This window comes from Orcinus orca, chromosome 11 (assembly GCF_937001465.1).
Source record: "Orcinus orca chromosome 11, mOrcOrc1.1, whole genome shotgun sequence".
NCBI lineage: Eukaryota > Metazoa > Chordata > Mammalia > Artiodactyla > Delphinidae > Orcinus > Orcinus orca.
The window spans coordinates 2,643,092-2,663,755 of NC_064569.1; the positions used below are offsets into that span (position 1 = coordinate 2,643,092).

General features: G+C 39.1%; 1 protein-coding gene across 12 annotated transcripts in view; it reads right to left on the reverse strand.

Moving 5' to 3' along the window:
- Positions 1–20,664, reverse strand: part of ERC1 (ELKS/RAB6-interacting/CAST family member 1) — a 393,839-nt gene that overhangs the window by 348,216 nt on the left and 24,959 nt on the right. For 11 of the 12 annotated variants that reach the window (XM_033404157.2, XM_004278987.3, XM_049694824.1 and 8 more), the window contains one exon: positions 11,124–11,948. In XM_033404157.2, coding sequence (XP_033260048.1) covers positions 11,124–11,792 — 669 coding nt within the window. In that variant the 5' untranslated portion in view covers positions 11,793–11,948. Of the gene's footprint in view, positions 1–11,123; positions 11,949–20,664 lie in introns of those variants that run through there. The other variant, XM_049694826.1, reaches the window with a different exon arrangement.

A 20,664-nucleotide genomic window follows, 5' to 3' on the forward strand; every position in this document is an offset into this window, starting at 1 on the left:
GGAACTAGATCCCGCATGCCGCAACTGAAGTTCCCACATGCCACAACGAAGATCCTGCACGTGGCAACGAAGATCCCACGTGCCGCAACCAAGACCCGGCACAGCCAAATAAATAAGTTTTTTTTTTAAATCAAAAAACTGTAGAAGTAAGAAAGAATCTCTAGAGACCACCTTGTCCAACCCTCTAGGGTTTACAGATGAGAAAACGGGTCCAAAAAGATTAAACCATGTACCCATGGTCACACACCTAGTTACTACTGACTGGCAGAGCCAGGATCAAAATGAGAATGCAAGTCTCCTTTTTTAGAATCAGTGTCCTATCCACTACACCAGTGACTCCCAAGCTCATCAGACCCAAGGCCACCCTTCCCCTTCTTATAACAAGTATTTTGTAATGTGCCCTTTACTATCTTAAAATAAAATTCATAGATAATAAGCCTACCCTCACATGAAATCCAAAAATATTAATATAATGCTCTGTGAAAGAAAGATAAGGAGTTTTATAATAAAATAACATGTATTTTAACATGTGAAATGCTGACATGGGCATGTGCAGAGAGAGGCTGTTTGGTGGATGCATTGGTCAACAATGCAATGTTGCTGCTTACGTCATTCTCTAAAATAATAAAAACTCTACATAAAGTTCCAAACAAAACAAAGTTACGATCTTCCATCAACTTACACGGTAGTCCCAATGCTAGAAAATTCAATGTACACTACAGCTATTCAAAACGATGCTAATGTATTCATGCATATTTATGTATATAGTTAGGATCTAGGCTCAGGTCATTATAAACAGATTTCTCATCTATACAAATTTTTGGCAAGACGTTTGAAAATCATATGGAATAAGGGAGAATTTTTCAATGCAGGGCTATCCTAAGCATTTCAGGGTATCTAGGAATCCTGGGCCTTCTCTACCCTAAATCCAAAAACTGCCTTCTGCACCCAAATTATGCTTCCTGCCAATGTTCCCAAAACTTTCCAATAACTGAGAACAACAAGTACCTATCACCAAAAATACCAAGAGAAAGTCAGGAATCTAGCCACTACCATTTAAGTAGATTCTCTTTTGACTGCTTCGTTTCTTGAAAATGCTCTGTACCATGGGTAGCATGTTTTCTCAGAGAAACAAGAAATATACCTCATGAAATTACAGGATAGGAAAGGTTGGAACTCATTAAGTATGCTTCTCTCCTAAGAATGTGGCACCTATGCTAAGTGCCTATGCCCATGAAAAGCCATGTGGCTCATAGAATAAATTACCCATTACTCAGATTATCAAATCTATGAAAGATAATTAAAACTAAGAACGTTTTCTGAATATATTCTTCTACTTTCTCAGTAGATTTTATACCCTACACAACAACAGTTTTCACTTAGCTCCCCAAAAAATGTTTTTCTTTGAAATAGAGTGAATGCTGTAGGACATTTATAATGTAAACAGAGCAGCTGTGTAAAAATAAATAAACAAAAATACTACGCTTAAACAAAGATGTATCTGTGAACAGCTAATCAAAGCAGATTTGCTTTCATTTTAATACCATTATCTCAGACCAACAACAGGAATGATACTGGTGTACAAAGAATAATATATATAAATACCAGTCCAAAAGTCTTTACAGATGGTATGTAAGTCATCTATAACATACCATTATTTATATTTTTTTGACAATGAAAATACCTGAATTACAGACACATATCTCTTCCCAGATTTCACAAAACACAGAAGGAGAACTCAATATAAATAATGAAGAAACTGGGGCTTCCCTGGTGGCGCAGTGGTTGAGAGTCCGCCTGCCGATGCAGGAAACACGGGTTTGTGCCCCGGTCCAGGAAGATCCCACATGCCGAGGAGCGGCCACTGAGCCTGCGCGTCCGGAGCCTGTGCTCCGCAACGGGAGAGGCCACAACTGTGAGAGGCCACAACAGTGAGAGGCCCGCGTACCGCAAAAAAAAAAAAAAAAAAAAAAAAGAAACTTAACCTGAAAAAAATATTTCTCAGTTATGCTTTTAAGGACACAGTTCTTCATCACAAAATTTTACAGCACAGAGGAAAATTTAAGAGATTAACTTGTCCAAATCCCTGCTCTAAGGCAAAAAAATGTATTGTGTGATAAACCAGTGGGTGACAACCTCTCATCATATCTTATGCTGCAGTATCAGAAAATAAAAATACATATTTTCTCTTTTCTTTTACCGTTCAGAGAATTTAAAAACCAAATCAAGATGAAACATACAAAATAATAGGCCTAAACATTCACAAGGTAACTTTAGCAGAAACCAGCACATATCGTGGGCTCTGCACTCAACAACAGCTCCCTATTTTAAGTTTAATGGGTATTCCTCAAGCACAAACTAGGTAATTAAAAAGTTACATAAAATTTTCCATGAGAATGGCTTAAAATGCATTGCCTGCCAATATTCTTAGTCTTTAAAATTGAGCTCTCCTTCAGAATTTTACAATACTTTCTAATAGTTAAGCAATAGTAATACAGATTCCCACTGTCAAGGAATTCTTGATGATTTGCTCTCATTTTCAGGGCAACAAATTATAATGTTCAAGCACTGCTCACAAGTCAATTTTTAAAGTATGCAGTAGTTCTTGAAGAATTTAAGTCCTCCTTTATTTAAGGTTATGGATATTAAATGGATCCCAGAGAGTGAACAAATTTAAAAATCACAATTAAAACCAAAAATTGATCGATATATCCTTTTCCTTTTTTTAGTTTCTTCACAGTAAAAACTGGGTAACTGATGAGACAAAGAGGAATCCTTACTGCAAAGCATTCCATAAGGAGAATATTTACTGCTTAGACAACTATAACTACTGGCTAAGACAGCCCACCCAAGGCACCTCTCTAATGACAGAAAAATATATGCCATTAACAAGCAGCAACAAGAAGAAAACATTGGATCTTTTGACCTTTTTCAACTTGTTGCTATTCCTTTCACTGATGTTTCTACTAAGGGGTACACTATGTATTTCTAGAAGTCTATTATCCTCCTATTCATTATACCCTACAAAATAAGATACAGTGTGAAAAGAACAATCCAAGAGAAAATGTAAGTATTCTTTACATAGATCCTCTAAATCACTAAGACACTTTAATGTGAATGTTAATTCAGGAGTCCAAAAATTCAGGAAAGCAATTTACCACCTTAATAGTTTTCACATTGCTTTCAGCTTTATTTCTAGTTTAAGGTCAGTTCAGCAGAAAAATACAATAATACAAAGGGGGTGTTCAATATTTGTTAAGTCAACAATATTAAATATTAAACATTAAAACTAGTATTTAAAAACAGATGGGGCCTTCCCTGGTGGCGCAGTGGTTGAGAATCTGCCTGCCGATGCAGGGGACGCCGGTTCATGCCCCGGTCTGGGAAGATCCCACATGCCGCGGAGCGGCTGGGCCCGTGAGCCATGGCCGCAACGGGAGAGGCCACAACAGTGAGAGGCCCGCATACCGCAAAAAAATAAAAATAAAATAAAATAAAATAAAAACAGATGAACACTTTCACAAGCTTGCCAGAAAAAGGGTGGCATCTCTAACCACAGTTTATATCTGAGAACGCACAACCAAAACGATTAAGGATAGATCTCAAAGCAGGAAGTTTCATTCAATGCACATGGATAAATTCATTCCAAAACTTTGAAGAAGCACTTTTCCAGCTTTCTAAAACAGCAAAGCTTTCTATTATTTAATACTGTCTGGGCTGAATTTTGGTATTAGGTTTTATCCAGTCTTTTCCCATTATTTACTATTACTGAAGAAATAGTAAAATTTCCTAAACCATGGCGAAGAAGCAAAAGCCTTGCTGATGTCAAAGACCACGACGTTTTATTACAACACAACAGATAAGAGAAGAGGGGTATTATAGCTAAAGAATAAACTAATCAAGACCCTTAGTGGCAACCTCTTACCAGAGTCAGAAGACCCCAGTAAGGCCTTTAGACTTGTAGTCCCTTCTGCCTGGAACATTTCACCCCCAAGAGTCACATCATTCAGGTCTCTCTTTCTCAGAGGCATAAAGCACTTCTGCTGCACACTGAAATACAATGGCTGTCTCAATGAGCACCATTTTAAAAGACTGAACTCAAAACCAATGATTATTCAGACTCAGGTATACGGATAAATTTTTCTCAAAATTTAAACTAACCTGTCAACTCAAAGACAATAACTGGCAATACTTCTTGCCAATGATAAAATCCGAGTTTCAAGGAAAACTCAGAATTTTGGAAAACTTGTATCTCCTGCCTGGTGAGCTTACCAATACTTGAAGACTCTTCTGATGAAATAAGACGTGTTATTAACGAAAGAATTTTTTTAATCTGTCTAATGAAATGTGCCGACATTTGGAAGACCTACATAACTCAATGAACCAATATTTTCCAAATGACCAATACACAGTGTTACAAAAGCGGGAGAAGGCATATGTATTATTCATGTATGTCCTCTACATGTAAAAGATCTGTTCAAAGCGCAAGACAGACCAATTTATTTTAATGTAACAAAGTATGGAAAAGTCACTGATAGGATTTCAGATTCCACACTGCACTAACTGTAAGAAACTACCACTCACTGATGAAAATGTTCTAAAATTACATTATGGTTTTGATTGCACACCTTGCAGTAAATTTACTAAAAAAATTAATTGAATTGTACACTTAAAATGGATGAACCTTATGGCACGTAAATCATACCTCAATAAAGCATTAAAAATAAAAACTACCACTTGTCAAATTTTGGTGTGGTTTCAAAACATATCCACAGGCTTCCCTGGTGGCACAGTGGTTAAGAATCTGCCTGCCGATGCAGGGGACACAGGTTCGAGCCCTGGTCCAGGAAGATCCCACATGCCACGGAGCAACTAAGCCTGTGTGCCTAGTTGAGCCTGCACTGAGCCTGCACTCTAGAGCCCGCGAGCCACAACTGCTGAAGCCCACGTGCCGCAACTACTGTAGCCTGTGTGCCTAGAGCCCGTGCTCTGCAACAAGAGAAGCCACCACAACAGAAGCCCGCACACTGCAACGAAGAGCAGCCCCTGCTCGCCACAACTAGAGAAAGCCCACGTGCAGCAACGAAGACCCAATGCAGCCAAAAATAAATTTAAAAAAATATATATATATCCACAATTATCTGAAAAGGCTTTTAAAATACTCTTGCCGGGGCTTTCCTGGTGGCACAGTGGTTAAGAATCCGACTGCCAATGCAGGGGACACAGGTTCGAGCCCTGGCCCGGGAAGATCCCACATGCCATGGAACAACTAAGCCCGTGCATCACAACTACTGAGCCTGCGCTCTGGAGCCCGTGAGCCACAACTACTGAAGCCCACGGGCCTAGAGCCTGTGCTCCACAACAAGAGAAGCCACTGCAATGAGAAACCACCGCAATGCGAAGCCCGCACACCACAACGAAGAGTAGCCCCCGCTCACCGCCACTAGAGAAAAGCCCGCGCGCAGCAACGAAGACCCAATGCAGCCAAAAATAAATAAATAAATATTATAAATAAATAATAAAATAAAATACCCCTGCCTTTTCCAACTAATTTATATGAAGCCTGAGTTTCTTCATATACTTCAATCCAAACAACAAACTGCAACAGACCACTGAAAGCAGAAACAGATATGACAGTTAGCTGTCATCTATTAAGCCAGACATTAGACTTGCAAAGCTATTTTTCATTAAAAATGTTATTTATGTTAACATTTAATGTGTTCATTATTTTTAAATATATCAGTAAATATTTTTTTGAATTTCTATTTTAGTCTCCAATATGGCAAATATTGATAGATAAACACCTACATCAACAAAAGCTACTTGAAGTTCCTTAATAATTTTTACAAGTGTACCGCATCCTGAGGCCAGTTTGAGAACTGATGCTAAAGGAGACCATACCTGAGTGCCTGAGGGCTCCTCCAAAATCAGAACAGTTCCAAGGGTGGTTTCAAAGCAAAATAGGTCCCGCATATCACATGCTCTGGAAGTATATGAGCCACTAGCCACAGCTAGGGATGGTACAGTATGCGCATCAAGGCTGAATTGTTTCTCACCTTCTCAATCTACAAGGTCCACAGATGAAATTAAGCTGGACAGGTGTCATTTCAACCAAGTATTCTCCACCAATTGTCAAAATGCAACAGAACTTACCATGAGCCTATTAGGTAGGAAAGACTGCCAGAACAAACAGAAAGGGAGGTAGTTTCAGTAAGCATTACTGCTGATAATATGGAAAAATAAAAGGAACACATTTATGTTAAAGACTAGCTTTCCAACTCCAGAAGGAAAAATAAATGTTTTTGGAGATGCACATGGCAGCACAAAAAGTGAGAAGAAACAGTTCATAAAAGATTTCTAATCTTGTCCTTAGGGAAGAACAGAACACTTTCAATATGAAGTTAATCATTTTCTTGCTGAAAGCACATTTCCACAGTACTTCTCTTTTTGACGAATTTACTCCAAATTCATCATGCAGAGGTACCTGATTTCAATGAACTTGTTAACTAAAACAAAATAAAGGACGTCTATTAGCAAAAGTTCGTCATGACAGGAATATAAACATTCACCTTTCTAAATGAAGAGTGACTTTCAGTAATCGAGAGAGTCACTCAAGTTATCTACCGTCAAAGAGAAATACCACAAGAAAGACAGGAGACCAAGACACAGACACAGCGGGTGAGAAACCATACATAAAACATGTGCCGTTAAATGGCTTCTCTCTTCCTCTCCACTCCTAACTCCCACAAGCCGGGACATTCAGCTTGGGGACTGAACTAACTAGATCAGTACAATTTCCAACATTAACAAGCAAACATATAACAACATCCCTGTGCCTGTACCTGAGGTCACAGTCACTAGTCTCTTATCTGCAAATGCTTACGAAAAACTTCTCCTCAAATAATGAAAACTAAATTCACCATTTCTTACCCTTAATCTAGTTCTACCTTCTAATCTCTAACCATTTATCATCAATGGCAAAAACATTTCCTCAGTCTCAGTACCACAGTTCATCACAGTCTTCTCTCTTGCCATCACAGTCTATATCCAAATATCTCTTTGAAAATACTTCGTGGATGTGCACCTCCTTCCCCATTCCTTTTACCCAAATAAATCCAGGCCTCCTGCAATGAACTCATTCGCTTTCCCTGCCTGCCTTCCTTCAATCTGCTCTGCAGACGAGCAATAAAAGCTGCTCCTAAACAATTTTTTTGGTTATGTCATTCATTCCCTTGTTCGAGAACACCCTAGGGCAACTAACTTCCTGTTACTTTCTTCAAATTCTTCTTTGAATAAGTCAGATTAAGGAAGAAAAAAGTTACACACTTTTAAAGGATGAATTAAATTATACCTCAATAAAGTTGTCATAAAGGGAGAGAGGGAGGAAGCTAGGCCAGGAGCGGCAAAAGAAGGTGAGAGGAGGGGGAACTCTTTAAATGGCTGCCGGAGAAGTCACTGCAGGCACCCTGCAGAGCTGAAAGGCCAGGAGCACCCACACAGCTGTCTGAGGCATCGGGCCTCCCAGGAACCAATTCCAGTGACGGTCAAGCACTGGACTGTGAAACTGACTCTTGCATCAAACGGATATAGCTTTGTTAGAAAATACATTCCTCCATGGAGCCAGAACGTAAAACCTTCATATCTGTACTCATTTTTCCAGTACTGGCTTTCCAAAAAAAATACCAAAGAAGAAAGAAAGGGAAAAAACTTTCCTCTTCATGGCTGCCCGTCAAAACACGAGTATAACTAAAATGCCACACGTCTCTCCTTTAGAGTCCCCATAACCACTTGTTATAAAGCATGGTTTCCAGGCCCCTCCAATACTCTTCCGGGCAAATAGAGCACTGCTACATGATAGCAAGTTCCAGGGGCAGCATGATTTTAAAAAGTAAAATGGAACTATGACCTCCCTTGATCAATATTAGTGTAACTAAAAAAAGCAAGTTCATTTTCTGGTTTCTTTTGCACGAAAGAATAAAAAATGGGTTTCCCAACTCATATCTAAGCTGCTATCTTCATAGATTCTGTAAATTAGCAAACCCATAAAACCAATTCTATCACTGAGATGAAATCACACACTAGACCACACTGCAAAATGTAACAGAGGGGAAAAAGAGACTGCAATCCTCTGGCAACTTCTCTTATTTCCTCACAAATAAGCCCTGTCAGGTATTTGTACAACAGTTTTTATTAGATTCACTGGATCATTTTCCATAATACTCCACTACATCCCAGGTAAGCAAATTTACCAGCTCTACAAGAAGCCAATTTCCCACACGCATTTATATACCTTCGCACATGAAAAATCCAATGGACGGGTAGCTTATATTTCTATAAGCCACATATGAACAAATTTTGCTTCTCAAAATGACTGTTAACTCCCCAAAAGGAGCATATCTATCTCACATTTGACTTAATTTTCTCAGGACATTCTCCACAGTGCCTCTAACACATGCCATTTCTGGAACGCCAGAAAAGATCAAATCTATCTGGAAAAGAGACTAGAATACCGATTTATCCACAATACTCTGAATAATCATTCATAATTCATCTCTGTGTTAAAACGGGATTATCAAAAAGAAAAGTTAAATAGTCCAAGACAGAGATCCCAGATTTTGAAATCAGACGCTAAATGACAGTGAAACAATTAGCAACCTCATGAAAAAGTTTATTTAAATTCAAATAATAATGGCTTTCACCATGTAACAAATCAAGGTACAACCTAAAATTATTAAAATGTTAACAGTCACGAGTGTCCAAACAGTGAGAACAAATGACAAAACAAAGATTTACAGAGAGCAAGTCTCTTTTTTAATTTCTGAACTTCAAATTCTCTTGATCCCTAAATAAATAAAATCAAAAAATCAGAATCCTAAATAAAATCAAACTCCAAGAGCAAAAAAATACAAAAAGCAAAACATTAAACTCACTTGCCATACTGTAATAGTTTTTTAAAGGTACTCTGATCACACAAAATTCCAATGAAAGTGGTTTAAAATAATTATTTTAAAAATAAGCTTCCAACTAAACATACAGGAATATTACAAGGCATAATAACCAAAAAGAAGTATGACAGTATCTTTACTAGATGCCGGTTAGAATAAAATTTAAAAATATAAATCATCCAAAGCCTTTGCTTTGCAATTAACCAAGCTCACAGCTGGACTTTTATTCTTCATCAAGTAAACACACCAAAAGCCTTCCTCGGGCTTCCCTGGTGGCGCAGTGGTTGAGAGTCCGCCTGCCGATGCAGGGGACAGGCTTCGTGCCCCGGTCCGGGAAGATCCCACATGCCGCGGAGCGGCTGCGCCCGTGAGCTATGGCCGCTGAGCCTGCGCGTCCGGAGCCTGTTGCTCCGCAACGGGAGAGGCCACAACAGTGGGAGGCCCGCGTACCACAAAAAAAAAAAAAAAAAAAAAAAAAGACTTTCTCATTCTCAATTTTAAAAAAGAAAAAGAAAACCCTTTTCCTGTTAAAACATATATTGTTCCATTTCTCCAACACCAGTACTTGAAAGTTCAGTAACAAAAACAGCTGGATATTTATTTTTGAAACAATCTTCTAAAAGGACTTCCTAATAATGAACCATACACATTAGGCAATTCTAAGCAAATGTGTTTTTTCATTTGATAGGATTCTAGACCAAGATCTCTGTGGTCCAATCAGATCAAACATTTAGAATGTGTCTAAATCCCCAATCTCAAACTGAAATGGGGAAATTTGTTTAATTACTGTAAATCCTATTAAACCAATCTTCTTTGTAAAGTGGAAAATGTCCAACCTCTGAGGGCTATGGAGGGTGTAATGAATGCAGAGTTTAATTAGGGCCCACTGCCGGCTCACTATAATCTATTAATTAGCATTCTCAGTTCTCTGTATCTCATTGCAGTGTCTCACTTTACTTTAAAATTGCACCCTTCATTTTTTGGACCAAAGTTATACAATTTTAGGATTGTGTGGTAATTATAGTGGGTGCAGGAAGAATACACTCCTGCCAGCACTGGTGTGTAATTAGGGCAGGGGGCGGAATCTCGATAAGGCATTGTTCACCCTCCTTCAGCACATATGGTTTTTTTGGCATCAGAGCTCTGTGGACTGTTTCACTTCCACCGGACTAAAGTGCTGAGTTCCCACCATAGTCTTTTCAGAAGATTCAAATATTTGCCTTTGAATGTAGCTTGATAATTAGAAAGGTTATTGTCACTGCTTTTTATCCACACAGCTTTTAAAGTATAAGCATAATTAGCTGCCTGAATTATTTGAAAATAAAGAAGTAAGCCAATAATTTTTTTTCTCGTTAAAATGGACTGGAAATTTCCAGGTCGCTGGATAATTAAAACCGTCTTGGTGACAGGCATATTTTCAGCACCATCAAAAAGGTACACTGGCTAGCTAATTCAATGATAAATTCAATAACCTCAATTTAACATTCAACTTCTACCAAAATCTAATTCATATTTTATATATAACCAATCACAGCAAGTTGCCTTTCTTCCACCTTAAATCCTCAAATTTGAAGAACTAAAGAATTTTTTAAAAAAAGGATCCTGAAGTTAAACTTTCCTAAATGTCAAGAGAAAGAGCTGCTACTCATTGTTGGTACTTAATAAATATGTACAATATCAATGTTAACTTTTTAAAATTAATTTCTGTTCTGTACTGTCAAGATATTGATTTGCCTTGTGATAGGTATTTTTTTAAGATTGACTTTTTTAACATTTACTATGGTAAATCTTAACGCTATACCCCACTTAAGTTACACAGCCTGAACAATTTTGATAATGGATCTTAGAGCATGTGGCAAAATTACATTCTCTTGAGAAGTGAACAAAGATAATGTACGCTGAAAGAAAAGAGGAAGAGAAAGAGAAGCTAGGGAAAAGAAACAAGCAGGAACGGTGAGCAAGCAGACATGGCAGCCAGAAAGAAATGAAAGCACAGGACCAATCTGGAAAAGGCAAAGAAATGGAGAGCACAAAATACTAAGAAAAACAGGAAGAAGGAAAATAAATGAACCAAGAAGGGAAAGACCTAAGAAAGAAAAGAGAAAGAATGGCTCATTTCATTTATGTACATGAATTGTTTCATAAATACAGAAAGGCAAACATATATATATAACTAACCTGGTTTTCCTCCTGCACAACTCTATACTGTTCCTTCCAAATAGTGATTTTGGAAGCTTCATCTTTTCTCAGGGCTCGTTCTTTCTTCAGCTCTGGGCTCCAGAAGGTCTTGATGCTATTCATTGAAGAACTTAATTTGCTCTCCTTTACTTCCACATCCTTTCGCAAGAGATCATTTTCCCTTAATACTTCCTTCAGCTGTGTCTGCAGATCCATGATTGTGTTATCTCTTGCTTGACGAAGAGAGTGAGGAACGGTGGATGCCATGCTCACAGGAGGGAGGTGATGCTCTCCAAATGCTATGGTGTCACTAGCAACCCCACTGCTAGCTATATTGGGGCTACTGCCCATAGCAGTCATCCTCACACCATAAGGCAGACGTCCTCCAGAACGGCCAAGGGTCATGGTGCTTTTAGGTGTTTCCGAACCCACATTTTCATGGTCACTTAGGTACATAGGGCCAGAAGTGGCATAGGCAGCGTTTAAGGACTGGATATTCTCCATTGAAAGGGTTTTCCCACTGCCACCTCCGACACTGCTTCCAGAACTCCCTCCTGTACTATTGGTTCGACGATGACCCAAGCGAGGGGAACGTGGAAGCCGAGGTGATCGCCCAGGGCTCTGGTTGCTTGGTTCCACCTTCCCAACTGAGCGAGCACTTCCATACATGGTTGCAAGATGAATTCAGGTGCCAGGAAAGGTGTAAAGCAGAAAACAAAATACTGAACTCTGTGAGGTTTCTCTATGGCTATAAGTCTGCTGAAGGCTAATCAGAAATACCAGGTCCTCAGCTGCCCAATCTTGAAGAAATAGCTTACACCATATCTGTAATGAAAAGATCACACATTAACTCCTCCAAAAAGAAACATTTCCCCTCTCAGACACTTTTCATTGCCCCCCTTGAGCAAGACCTCCCCTTCGATCATCTATTTACTCCTGCCCCTGTCTACAGCGTAACTTATTTCTCAGTAAACATCATTGTAAAAACACTCAACATGTCTCGAAACTGAATACTGAAACCATACCAAGCAAAGGGAAAAGAAGAAGAGATAAGACTGTAAACATTGGCAAGAAAAGGATAAAACTCAGTGCTTCAATATATGATTTTTCTAACTGGAAAATCCAAGATCATCAGCTGACAACTACGAGAACCAATAAGAGAACTCACTCAACAAACTGCTTAGGCACAGATCAATATATACATTTCAGTACTTTTCTGTGCACTAGTAATAACAACTGGAAAATGCAATTAAAAAAAGATCCCATTCACAAGAGCAACAAAACCATAAAGACACTTTGCTATATAAATATAACAAAAATGTGTAAGAATTTTTGGAAAAACTACAAAACACTCCTGAACAAAAGGAAAGTTATCCATGTTCACGGAGGAGAAGACAAACATTGTAAAGGTGTCCATTCTTCCCCAGCTACTCCACATGCCAATGAAAATCTCTACAGGATTCCTCACATAACCCAACAAGCTGACTCCAAAATGCAAATGGAGGAGTAAAGGTACTACAATAACCAAAACAATCTGAAACAGAAGAACAAAGGAAGATGTCCCCTAAATAGCAAGACACATTATAGGTCCATGATCCTTTATTTGCAATGCAGAAGTGTTTTAAAACTCTGAAAGTAAGGGTTTTTTTTTCTTTTTAACTTATTTAGTGGTAAAACCTGGCAGGATTTGATATGAGGTCACTTATTGTTTATACGTATCTCACCTAGTGTGATTATTCGTACACGTCACTGGGAAAACAATGTGTATGATTACAGGATACTGCATAACGCCCACTGGGCATTATGGGGAAAAAACCCGGACTCCAAAACCGTATCTGACCCCTAGGATTTCTCATAAGGACTCGGAGCCTTTTAAAGCTATAGTGATTAAAACTGCACAGAAATGGCCAAGAATAGGCTCTAAATTATATATGTGAATTTAGTAGATGCTAAAAGTTAACATTTCAAAACAGTGAGAAAAGGACAAATCATTCAATAAATGGAGTTCCAACAACTGGTGCTCTTGGAAAAAAATAAATTACATCCCTACTTCACACAGTACACAGAAATAAATTCTATGTACATTAAAGATACAAATTTTAAAACTATTAAAAGTACTAGAAGAGGGACTTCCCTGATGGCACTGTGGCTAAGAATCGGCCTGTCAACGCAGGGGACACAGGTTTGATCCCTGGTCCAGGAGGATCCCACATGCTGCGAGCAACTAAGCCCGTGTACCACAACTACTGAGCCTGCGGTCTAGAATCCGCAAGCCACAACTACTGAGCCCGTGTGCCTAGAGCCCACGCCCCGCAACGAGAAGCCACCGCAGTGAGAAGCCCACGCACCGCAACAAAGAGTAGCCCCCGCTTGCCACAACTACAGAAAGCCCGCGCGCAGCAACGAAGACCCAACGCAGCCAAAAATAAGTAAATAAATAAATAAATTTTTTTAAAAAGTACTAGAAGGGTTTTCCCTGGTGGCGCAGTGGTTGAGAGTCCGCCTGCCGATGCAGGGGACACGGGTTCATGCCCCGGTCCGGAAAGATCCCACATGCCGCGGAGCGGCTACGCCCGTGAGCCACGGCCGCGAGCCACGGCCGCTGAGCCTGCGCGTCCAGAGCCTGTGCTCCGCAACGGGAGGGGCCACAGCAGTGAGAGGCCCGCGTACCTCAAAAAAATAAAAATAAAAAAAATTTTTTAAAAAGTACTAGAAGAAAACGTAGGTGAATATCCTTGTGAACTTGAGTTAAGGTAGGGCTTCTTAAATAAGAAACAAAAGGCAAAAAAACAAAGAAAAATGACTAATATTCAATCATGTCAAAATGACAAAATACACCAAAAATTAAAAGAAAAACCAAACTCTTGGTAAAAAAATATCTAACATATGTATAAAGATTTGTATACAAAATATATAAAGAATTCCTACATGAGAAACGCCAAATTTGAAACAGCAGCGGTTAGATGGGAAGGGAATTTGCCTTCTGAGCTTGGGGGGAAATGTGTGTGGAGGCTTTAGCTTCACTTGTAAAGCTTTAGACTCACAGTACTCAAATGCTTCAATGTTTTAATAGGAAAATATGTTCATATTCTACAAGTATAGTAATTAAGACATTTTAAAAACACATATCATAGCTATCTACTTTCTACACTCCTCTCAAACATAAATCAGTACAGATCTAAACTAGGTCTCTGTGATTTCCTAATATCATTCTACCAAAGAATTGGCTTAGGTCAAGAAACAGATTTCAACATATTAAATAATATTTTAATATGCAATTGAGAGTGCAATCCAAGTAAATCACATGGTCAAAAGATTTTAAAGGGTCTATATGTTTGAACCAAACTCAAACAAGTTAAAGATCTTCAGAAATATGAATATACTGGCAGTCTCGTCTCTAGTGATCCAGTAAAGATAGACCACTAAAGATGGACCTAAGGTAACAACAAGCAGGACAGGAAAAACAGAGTCTGAACCTTCCGTCTCAGAAACAGCAATAGTACACCAAGTTCAGATATTGCAATATTCTACTAGTAATGTTAGGAAATTCCTTCCCAGGACTAACCTACCTCAGAAAGTAAACATTCCTTTTCATGATTAATCTGGACTGTAAGGTAGGTGACACACTACTGTTCAAGTGAACTCTATTTCAAGACCAAAGAGGGATGCAAAGTTTTTTTTTTTTTTTAAGTCATCTGAATATTGCTTAAAATAAGAGAGCTATTCATTACCCAGAATCCCTTGAATGATAACAGAAGCTAACATACAGTAAGTGTTTACCATATGTCAGGCACTGTGCTAAGAATTTTATAAGATTTAATTTAATATTTATAAGCCCCCTACAACACAGGCATTGTCGTTAGCTCCACTTTACAGATGAAGAAAGTGAGGCCTATAGGTGTTAAGTGACTTAGCTATTAAGTGGAAGGGTGCCCTAATTCCAGAGCCCTGGAAACCCTTAACTACTATGCTTATCCACCATCATCTGCTGATGTTAACACCTCAATTGTCCGTAGGATATTAAAGGCCTCCAGTTTTAAGGCAGGGTGTCCTGCTAATCTAGGACTCTAAACCTAAACTTTAAGGCACACCTTAGGTTTTCCATGGTGTAATGCTTCAATAATCACATTTATCTTTCTATTAAGGAGAAAGTCTTTTTTAAAAGATGGTGGGCAAAAAGAACAAAATAAGGAAAACTAACAAAATAAAGAATAATAATTCAGAGTCTCAGGAATCATGCCATCAGAACTTTAAAGTGCCACAGTCAAGAAAAAAATTCCCAACTGTGCTTTTGTGCAAAACTCTATTTTCCTGTAGTCAAGTAACTAAGCCACACTATTAAACAGGCTAAGATCCAGCAACAAAAATCCACATCGAGTTTTCAACTTTAGCGGGTGCACTCTAACATTCAAGCCACTTTCAGACCCAAAATGCCATTTGCATGTGGAGTCTTTTGTTGCTATCAGAACTATATTCATTTCTACAACAAAAGAAGAGAATTCACCAGCTCTGTCTAAAGCCCTCATTCTGGCTTTCTAATATGAGCTTCAGGGAAGACTGGGCTTCAAAATGTTTAATTACTTTTAAAAATCTGCCAGATCCATCACCACAAGATAATAATTCTTGCACTTTAAACAGCTAACAAAAAATAATTCCGACCAGAAAATAAAAAAAGTTAAGCCATGTGATTTCATTTATATAAAATTCTAGAAGGACTCCATTATGACAGAAAGTACATCAGTATGTGCCTGGGACTGGGGCTGAGGGATGCACGGATCATGAAGGGGTAGGAGGAAATTTTTGGAGTGATGAAAATGTTCACTATCTTGACTGGGGTGAGGCTTCCCAGGCATATACAGGTCAAAACTCATTGAACTACAGACTTTAAATATGTTCAGTTTATTGTACATAAATTATACCACAAAAGTTTGAAAAAAATAATTTCACATTCCAAACTCCCCTGCCCTTGATTAATCCAAAAGAAACACCTTCACCAATTACCTACCTGGAGTCCTGACTGCTGCTGGAAAAAATCATGCATCTGTTCAGTTTGGGCCCATAGTGTTGGCCCCAGAGTCCGACAAGTCCCTTAGTTTGCTTCCTATCCAATATTTTGTTAGCTCCCTATCTAGTATCTGTTGTGGTTACTTCAAACCTTCTCCTTCTACTTATCAGACAGAACACATGAGTCTCCTGAGTCAGAGACAAAGAACTTTATTACTCACAGCACAGCCAGCAGTATAAGCATCCTGTTACCCCCAAGTCCCACAAGGTGACACAAGGGGGCCCAGACAGATGCTACACATGCAGTGGATTTACAGAGGAACGCTGAGTTTAGGAAATCCACCACTTTTACAGCAAGTAGTAAGTAAGCCTGGTCTTCCCCAACGGGAGACGTTACCTCATCCCTCAAGGTGGCTCGCTGCAAACACAATCCTGAGAAACGACCCACGTTAAGAGCAGTCAGGCCCTCGCATTCAGGACATGCAGGAAAGAAGAGACCCATGGAGGACTCACTCTCCCGACAAGTAGTTGTGGTAGTTTTAAGGTACCTGAATAAATTCTTTGATACTCCTCCCTTCAAGAGGGGAAGCAAAATTCCTCTCCCTTTGAATGTGTACTAGACTTAAAGGCTTTGCTTCTGATGATGTATCACTTCCAAGACTGACTCATAAAGACACTGGGACTTAAGTCTTGGTCACTCTCTTGGGTCACTCGCTGTGGGGAAGTTAGCTACCATGCCGCTGAGCCTGCGCGTCCGGAGCCTGTGCTCCGCAACGGGAGAGGCCACAACAGTGAGAGGCCCGCGTACCGCAAAAAAAAAAAGAATAGGGAATTCTGTACCTAAATCTTAATTCCAAGAAAACAGCATAAGCTCAACAAGAACAGACTAATACCCCTCATCTTCTAAGAAAATTTTTTAATTCATACACACAAACACACACAGCAATCATGCAGAAAATATCATGCCTATGTGTACGTATCTGTTCTCAATACTGAAAAATCTGTCAAGTTAGTATCATAGCCAGATTTATCAACTACCTAAAATGAGTTGTTTTATCCTATATTTTGAGTTTTAAAAAATACCTAAAACACCAGCACAGCATTTAAATCTCTGCAAGTCTGCCCAGATTTAGGTTTTTTAGAAAGATCCTAAAATCTAATTCTGATAAGAACATTACCAGAAATTTGGTTTATCTTAAATTTGGTGTTTATTAACAACATAGTTCCACCATCAATTCCTACTTCCATATTCCCATAAAAAATTTACAATTTTTAGAGCTCTTCAAGTTCACCAAAGAAGCATTCTTAACTCTAAAACAACATGAAAGCCTTAAAATACTGGGGCCGCCTATCAAGAGAAGGCACAATTGTTTCTCAGAAAAGAAAGTCAAAAAAACTAAAAAGAATTCAGTTCTGGTGACATACACCTATAAGCAAAGATTTTTTTCTAAGATATACAAGACAGTCAACATTCAAAAAGATTAGGTTAATTTTTTTTTTTTTTTTTTTTTTTTGCGGTACACAGGCCTCTCACTGTTGTGGCCTCTCCCGTTGCAGAGCACAGTCTCCAGACGCACAGGCTCAGCGGCCATGGCTCATGGGCCCAGCCGCTCCGCGGCATGTGGGATCTTCCCGGACTGGGGCACAAAGCCGTGTCCCCTGCATCAGCAGGCGGACTCTCAACCACTGCACCACCAGGGAAGCCCCCTAGGTTAATTCTTAAAACAATGAAGTCACTTTTTTTAAACTTACCCAAATGAAGTGGAATGGCAAAAGTTAAAAATACAATTCCAAATCATGAAGCAACAGTGCTCAGGATACATGGACATGGTAGTTTTTATATTTTCCTCCTTAATTAACACTGCTGCCCTCTGTATTAAAGCATATTAGTAACACTCTGCTTAAGTATGAAACCAAAAATGTAACCTGAAATCTTTTCTACAGGGTAAGTATAAAAATGTGCAAAACAAAATGCAATGCATAGACCTTAAATATTTACATTTCACCCTAACAAGCGCCCTGTGAAGTAATTCTTATCGTGCTCCTGAGGCTTAGTTGTGTAGCAACTAGAAGGGAAGGCTTGGGCTGGTTCAGCTCCACCATTTAAACATTGTAGCTTTCAACGAATAAATAAATCTCACAGTGCCACAGTATCATCTATTAAATGGGCATATCATCTTTCTCAAAGGATAGCTAAAAAGATCAAATTAGTGAGTGAGTATAAAATATCTGGTTCCTGGTAGGTTTTCAATAAATGTTAGTCATTGCATGTCTAGGAATTTATCTTACACATATTTTCACACAAGTGGGAAAACTGAGTAAAAATAAACTGCAGACTTCTTTGAAGTAACAAGACTCTGGTTAATAGTCTATATAATTACGGGAATACTGTGCAGCTATTAAAAAGAATAAGGTTAAGTCTGCAAGTAGTGATAAGAAAAGAGATACAAGATATACAAGATACATTTTTTAACATCTTTATTGGAGTATAATTGCTTTACAATGTTGTGTTAGTTTCTGCTGTATAACAAAGTGAATTAGCTATATGTATACATATATCCCCATATCCCCTCCCTCTTGTGTCTCCCTCCCACCCTTCCTATTCCACCCCTCTAGGTGGCTGCAAAGCACCAAGTTGATCTCCCTGTGCTATGCAGCTGCTTCCCACTAGCCATGCATTTTACATTTGGTAGTGTATATATGTCAATGTTACTCTCTCACTTCCTCCCAGCTTACCCTTCCCCCTCCCCATGTCCTCAAGTCCATTCTCTACGTCTTGTGTCTTTCTTTATTCCTGTCCTGCCCCTAGAGTCATCAGAACCTTTTTTTTTAGATTATATATATATATATATACACACATATGTTAGCATACGGTATTTGTTTTTCTTTCTGACTTACTTCACTCTGTATGACAGACTCTAGGTCCATCCACCTCACTACAAATAACTCAATTTCGTTTCTTTTTATGGCTAATATTCCACTGTATATATGAGCCACATCTTCTTTACCCATTCATCTGTCGATGGACACTTAGGTTGCTTCCATGTCCTGGCTATTGTAAATAGTGCTGCAATGAACACTGTGGTACATGACTCTTTTTGAATTATGGTTTTCTCAGGGTATATGCCCAGTAGTGGGATTGCTGGGTCATATGGTAGTTCTATTTTTAGTTTTTTAAGGAACCTCCATACTGTTCTCCATAGTGGCTGTATCAGTTTACATTCCCACCAACAGTGCAAGAGGGTTCCCTTTTCTCCACACCCTCTGCAGCATTTACTGTTTGTAGATTTTTTGATGATGGCCATTCTGGCTGGTGTGAGGTGATACCTCACTGTGGTTTTGATTTGCATTTCTCTAAAGAATAGTGATGTTAAGCAGCCTTTCATGTGTTTGTTGACAATCTGTATACCTTCTTTGAAGAAATGTCTGTTTAGGTCTTCTGCCCATTTTTGGATTAGGGTGTTTTTTTGATATTGAGTTGCATGAGCTGCTTGTATATTTTGGAGATTAATCCCTTGTCAGTTGCTTCGTTTGCAAATATTTTCTCCCATTCTGAGGGTTGTCTTTTTGTCTTTTTGTCTTTTTTGTCGTTTCCTTTGCTGTGCAAAAGCTTTTAGGTTTCATTAGGTCCCATTTGTTTATTTTTGTTTTAATTTCCATTTCTCTAGGAGGTGGGTCAAAAAGGATCTTGCTGTGATTTATGTCATAAAGTGTTCTGCCTATGTTTTCCTCTAAGAGTTTTATAATGTCTGGCCTTACATTTAGGTCTTTAATCCATTTTGAGTTTATTTTTATGTATCGTGTTAGGGAGTGTTCTAATTTCATTCTTTATGTAGCTGTCCAGTTTTCCCAGCACCACTTATTGAAGAGGCTGTCTTTTCTCCATTGTATATTCTTGCCTCCTTTATCAAAGATAAGGTGACCATATGTGCGTGGGTTTATCTCTGGGCTTTCTATCCTGTTGCATTGATCTATACTTCTGTTTTTGTGCCAGTACCATACATTTTTAAATTTATAAAAAGAATACAAGAATTCGTGGGGAAAAGTGGGTTTTCACATTTTTCTTTTCTGCACTGAGGTTTTAACATGAATATGAATTACTTTTATGATTTAAAAAGTAATTATAGAGCTTCCCTGGTGGCGCAGTGGTTGAGAGTCTGCCTGCCAATGCAGGGGACGCGGGTTCGTGCCCTGGTCCGGGAAGATCCCACATGCCGCAGAGCGGCTGGGCCCATGAGCCGTGGCCGCTGGACCTGCGCATCCGGAACCTGTGCTCCGCAACGGGAGAGACCACAACAGTGAGAGGCCCGCGTACCACAAAAAAAAACAAAACAGTAATTATAGACCCATACATATATGGACAACTCATTTGTGACAGAAGTGCAGAGGCGATACAGTGGAGAAAGTGAGGCAGTGGGGCTCCCATGGAAGGAGACCTGAACGCACACCTCCGTGGTTGCCACAGTCCACCCCTCACCCTGCAGTCACTTCTGCACACAGGGACGGGAAGCAGCTTCTCCAGGATTCTCACGGGCCT